Consider the following 5,658-nt stretch of genomic DNA (forward strand, 5'->3'; position numbering starts at 1 on the left):
GTGTCAAATAGTATAAACAACTAAAATACAATCTTGAAATGGGTACGAAACACCAAATAAACCTAAAAAATTTTATTAAAATGACTAAATTCACGTATTTTGAAAGAGAAGTACTAAATTGGTTCAAAGTTTCAAAATTGACTAATTTAAAAATTCACTGAAAATTAAGGGACCAAAAACATATTTAATCCTTATTATTATTATTATTATATGTTAGGATGGAGGGGATTGGGTGTTTAATAATAGTCAGCTCAATCCTCTAGAAGATAAAATGGAGATATCCATCTCCAAACAAAATATAAAATATTTACTGTAGTATTTCTGTAAATAGTCAAAAAAAGTACAATCATATTTTATCCTAATTACTTATGCCATATAGATTATTAATTACATAACGCAGCACACTTGTCATGGTTACATAGTATCCCATATAATTAACAAACACTTATGCTCAAATTAAACCAAAGTCAATCCACTTAATAATATGTGGTCGCAATTATCTTCGAAAATAAGACGCAATCTCAAACATTTTTTTACAAAAAATATGCGCCATCGAAGCTTGGAATCAACAAAGCCATTCCTTTACCACTGCAAATCTCATCTTTATAAGTATCATCAATACTATCTTCTACGAGGAACGGCTCAGACCAAAAATCACCACTGAATTCTTTGTACGATACTAATGGAGGAACACCATCTTCTTCATCATTAAGCGAATAGTTTTCTCCTTCTGGTGTTTCTGCGGAAATGGCCATTGAACTTTCTAAAATATGAGGGAAGATATCACCACTATTTCCTCCTAGTTTTTCAGAATTTTCATATTCACGACTCTCCTTTAAATTTCCTTCAAAACTGTTGTTATCGCATGCCCTGGACTTCAACTCAGATGCTGTGATTTCATTCATCTTCAAGCTCTTCTTCAGATGGCTATGCCAATAGTTCTTTACCTCGTTGTCTGTTCTTCCAGGAAGTTTTTCAGCAATCAAGGACCATCTATGAAGTCAACACCATATATCAAAATTCTATTAATAACTCTATATATCAGGTTTAGATTAGGGTTGAGTTGAGTTTTAACTTTTAACACACACATATATATACCTATTTCCAAATTGTTGGTGTAATCTGATGATTATTTCTTCTTCCTCTCGGGTGTAGTTCCCGTGTTTTAGATTTGGTCTCAAGTAATTCAACCATCGAAGTCTGCAACTTTTCCCACACCTTGCTAAACCTGCAACAAAAATATACAAAAGCAACGTTGAAACCTCATCACAATGTTTACCATTATAAGCATTGATCATGATCATGATCTTAGAGAATAATAATACCTGCAAACTTGGGGAGTTGACGCCAATTAGAGTGACCATATCTGTGAACATAAGCTCTTAATTTATCATCTTCTTCTTTGCTCCATGCACCTTTCTTCATTCCATTTTTGTCATAGAAAGGAGTTCTTACCATCTCTTAAGTAAAGATTTCTCCAAATCCCAGAAAACTTATGAAGCACAGTCTTCAGACTTTCTTTGGGGAATATATATAAACTAAAACGCGTTTCATCTATAGATTAATAGTTCCCTAAATTAAACAACCCTAAAATAGATTAAAAAATGGACCAAAACCCAATCTAGGTCCACGCATTAATTTACTAGTTGTTTACCATCATTTTTTTTTTTTGCTCTCCATTTCCTGATGTCACTGAATTATAATGTTAAAATATAGATGTGAATGCAGTATTTGATTTTATTGTTGGATAATCATGTGTTGTGTGTAAGTAATACCACTTCATGATATTGTTTTATGTGAATTTCAGAGTCTTTGCATAAATAATTAATTTTTATTAGATTGAACACGGATCATAAACTAATTCTTGTCACTTGACTGTGATTAAAATAAAATAAAAAATAGACTCTGAGAGAAAGAAAGAGTATATATTATTATATATATATATTTTATCAATGGATTTTTATTGATGACTTGGAATTTCGGTTAAGCAAATCTTCTCAGTTTAAACACATTGAAAATGGAAACCTGTGCTGCGTAATTAAATGTCAACCTTTTCACACAATCTTAATCTAATTAACTTATTCTAGAAATTAATCAAATAGAATAAAATACTATTAAGAATTTATGAAGGAACAGTTTTACTAATGCAAAGTCCTTGATATCCGAGATCCAAGTTCAGAAATGAAAAATGAAAAGGAAGGAACTAAAAGAAAGAAAAGATGTGAAAACAAAAGTCAAAAGTTGATGAATAAACCATAAAAAAAAAAAAAAGGAATGCATAAACATTTTACTGCGTGCAAAGACTTTCGGTAGAATTTTTGACTGAACATTCGGCATCTTTGAAATGTTTGCATTGGATGTATCTGAATGAAGGATTTGGACTTAAAAGTTGTTTTTCTTGGAAACTCTGCATTGGATTTATCCAAGTGACTTTGATGAAAACAAGATTAGCAGTAGCTTATGACTGTAATTAAAACTTTTAATTTCACACAATTACATATGACGAAGACTCTCATATTTGAATATTTTAATATATTGTTCTTAGTTCTTAAATTCAAATCGTTCTCATGTGCAACCCAATTGGTTTAAGGGCCAAATGAATCGGGTTGGTATTGATCGATGGATTAAAATTCATGATCCGACCTATCTATTTTCTCACAAGTTCAAACTCGTCGGAGTTTGAGTCGTTCTTCTAATCTTATTTCTTTCTACACTAAGAAAGATTCATTTGACGATTGGATCATACTGTTCAATTTATAGAATCATATATACCGAGTCTGGACATAAAAACACTACATGCAACCAAGAGAAGTCACATACACTCACATGTTAGATTGAAGCTTAAAGGAAGGAAAAATTGACTAACCCAAATAAAAAAATTGATCGAAATTTTGTAGTACTTGACAAGAGAAACACTTTCAGGGTCTTTGATTCTTAAAAAGATAAAAGGTGATCAAGCAATCTAAGAAAAAGGTCATAGAAAATTAGGGAAAGAGTTTTAAAAGTGGTTACTGTCTTGAAAAAATGAGAACTCATACTTTTTTTATTTATAATATTTTCCTAACTTCAATTTCTTGTTTTTTTCAGTATTCGTTCTTCAACTTTCATATTGCTCTTAAACTAATTTCCTGAATTCATCATCTAATATTTATTTTTAAGGTGTTGATGGCTCACATAAAAGAACGTCTTAAAATATATGTTAGTAATAAAATGTAGAAATTATACAGAAGTCAAAATCGAAATAGGTATTTACTATTTTTTTTTTTTTGTTGAATAAAAGTGTAGGTAGGTAAAAAGGAGAACTTACCATATATAGATATATGTCATGACAGTTTCTTTCTGCACTTCCACATAAAATTATTTTCTCATTTTGTCCTATATAGATTATGTAATATGAAAATAAATAAAAAAATTGAAATTGTGTTTGTTGAAACTTGTTAGGTTGTATAATTTGGATGTTAAAAATGATACTTGGTTATACAAATAACGGAATTTGGAAAATTATCTTTTTGAATTACATAAAATGTTCTGACTTTTGAATTATATAATAAATAATCGAAAATAATTTTTAAATTATATAATTTAAAAATCATTTCATTTTTTAGAGCTGCCAAAACGAATAATTTGACTCGACCCGACTCAACCCACCACAGGTTGATGATTTAGTAAGCCAACTCAACCCGACTCATTTTTTAGCGAGTCAAAAAAAATTCGAACCCAGCCCGGCCTACCACGAGTTAGCGGGTTAAACGAGTTGGCTCACGGGTTCATATAATTAAAAAAATACATTTTTTTATTTTTTTTCAGTCAAAACTAAATTATAATTCTAATTAAAATCTAAATAAACTTTAATACAATCCTAATACAAACCAAAATAAAAAAAATACAAATTATTTATGTGTTGGTTAAAAAAACAATCTAACATGACTCAAATGTAAAACCCAACTTAATAAAAAACACTTGTGTGACCATTTTATCTGCGGGTTTGTGGGCCAACCCGGCTCACCACGGGTTCAACCCGGGTGAACTGGGTTCTAGATGAGCCGGGTCAAAAATCAAGCCGTATTGAAATTTATAAAAAAATTTCAACCCAACCCGGTCCGAACCCGTGGTGAGCTGAGTTGGCTCACAAATTCCAACCCATTTTGACATCTCTAATTTTTTGATTATATAATCTAAAATTTAATTTTTACTTTTAGATTTTACAATTCGGAAGTTTTCTTATAAAAATTTCCTTTTTAGATTGTATAACATGGAAGTGAAAAAAATTACTTATTAATTCAGGATAAAATGGGAAATTTCTTTTATATAAGAATACAGGAAGAAAGTTATGGAGGTGGAGAAGGAAAGTATCAATATGCAGGACGTGGCTATGAATTGGGCGCGTAGCTCACCTGCTGGACCCTTTATTTGGCCCAAATAATTATAGCATTTTTCTAATAGTTATTAACGTCATTTATGATCTTAAAACCTAAATAACTAATTCCAATAATGTTCTTCACCCAGAAATAAGTTTTAATATAAAAATAAATAAATTATTGCCAGAATAGAAGAATTAACTAATTACGCAGCGTATTATTTGTGTTAAAATCAAATTTTTCCATTAACATTTATAATTTTAATAGACAAAACCCAAATAAAAGTATAACATAAGTACTTGTATCAGCATTTTGAAATGCATACAAATCACTTATAATACTTTTTGTAATTTTACCTTAACCCAAAGCAAAAATTGTTGGTGTTGTTTCCCTGTTAGACCTGATTGATTCTTCTTTCACACTTTCTAGATCTTAAAGTTGATAATATGATCTAAAGTTATACTTTTAGATAATTTAATTATTTTGCTACTATTTAAAAAATATTATATAAAAATAATTTTAGAAAAATATAATATGAGATGTACATATTTGTCTTCGTCATATCTCCATCCCATTTAAATTATAAAAATATTCACAATTAATTAATTAATTATATATATATATATATATATATATATATATATATTACTGCACACTTTATATTTTTTATTTCTTCTAATTGTTTGATTTGTCATAATTCATGAAATTTATTCGCATGTCCAATGTATTTTTCATCTTATCACAACATTTATGCAATTATATTCAAATGATGTATGTCAATTGAATATTTTTTATATCTCACATTTGAATATTTTTATTTTTTAATATTTTTATTTATTATATATTTTTCTTTTAAATGAGAATGTTTAACACTTTCAATTTTAGTGTCTAAAAGTATAAAACTTTCATTTACTAGGTAATATAAAAAATTTATCTTCTTTACTATTTTATTATTAGTTTTTGTTTCATTTGAATAATTCTTTTGTTTGCTAAAATAATTTTTGTTATTTCTCAACTACTGACTATGTTGATATTTGAAAACTCTAAGGCATTTTTTTATCTTATCATATCCTTAATTATATATATTTTTTTTCTTTATGCGATTTTATTCAATAGTTTGTTTCTAAGGTAGACATTTAATAATTTTTAGTATTTTTATTTGTTTTTTATTTTTATCATGTAGAATACTATTTTGATATATTTTATATAATTATTTTTTATTTTCTAACTCATTATTAATCTTACTGTAAAATAACTGTATAAATAAATTTTATTAATACTATAATATAAAAATTTAATG

At 28.0% G+C, this 5,658-nt stretch overlaps 1 protein-coding gene across 1 annotated transcript; it reads right to left on the reverse strand.

Annotated features, from left to right (window-relative positions):
* Window positions 1-307: 307 nt before the first annotated feature.
* LOC114170521 (transcription factor MYB10-like) lies at window positions 308-1,487 on the reverse strand. Its single transcript, XM_028056016.1, has 3 exons — window positions 1,326-1,487; window positions 1,099-1,228; window positions 308-993 (listed from the first exon to the last, which is right to left on the reverse strand). The coding sequence occupies exons 1-3, from the start codon at window positions 1,456-1,458 to the stop codon at window positions 534-536; spliced, it is 723 nt and encodes a 240-aa protein (XP_027911817.1). The 5' UTR covers window positions 1,459-1,487; the 3' UTR covers window positions 308-533.
* Window positions 1,488-5,658: the final 4,171 nt, after the last annotated feature.

The sequence above is a fragment of the Vigna unguiculata genome, chromosome 11, assembly GCF_004118075.2.
Source record: "Vigna unguiculata cultivar IT97K-499-35 chromosome 11, ASM411807v1, whole genome shotgun sequence".
NCBI lineage: Eukaryota > Viridiplantae > Streptophyta > Magnoliopsida > Fabales > Fabaceae > Vigna > Vigna unguiculata.

What these genes read in the sequence shown, in the direction of transcription:
- LOC114170521 (XM_028056016.1), bottom strand. Translation starts at nt 1,458, where the DNA reads ATGGTAAGAACTCCTTTCTATGACAAAAATGGAATGAAGAAAGGTGCA. An exon ending in TCAACTCCCCAAGTTTGCAG is followed by an intron (nt 1,229 to 1,325) that starts GTATTATTATTC and finishes TTTTTGTTGCAG; the next exon opens with GTTTAGCAAGGTGTGGGAAA. An exon ending in CACCAACAATTTGGAAATAG is followed by an intron (nt 994 to 1,098) that starts GTATATATATGT and finishes TTGACTTCATAG; the next exon opens with ATGGTCCTTGATTGCTGAAA.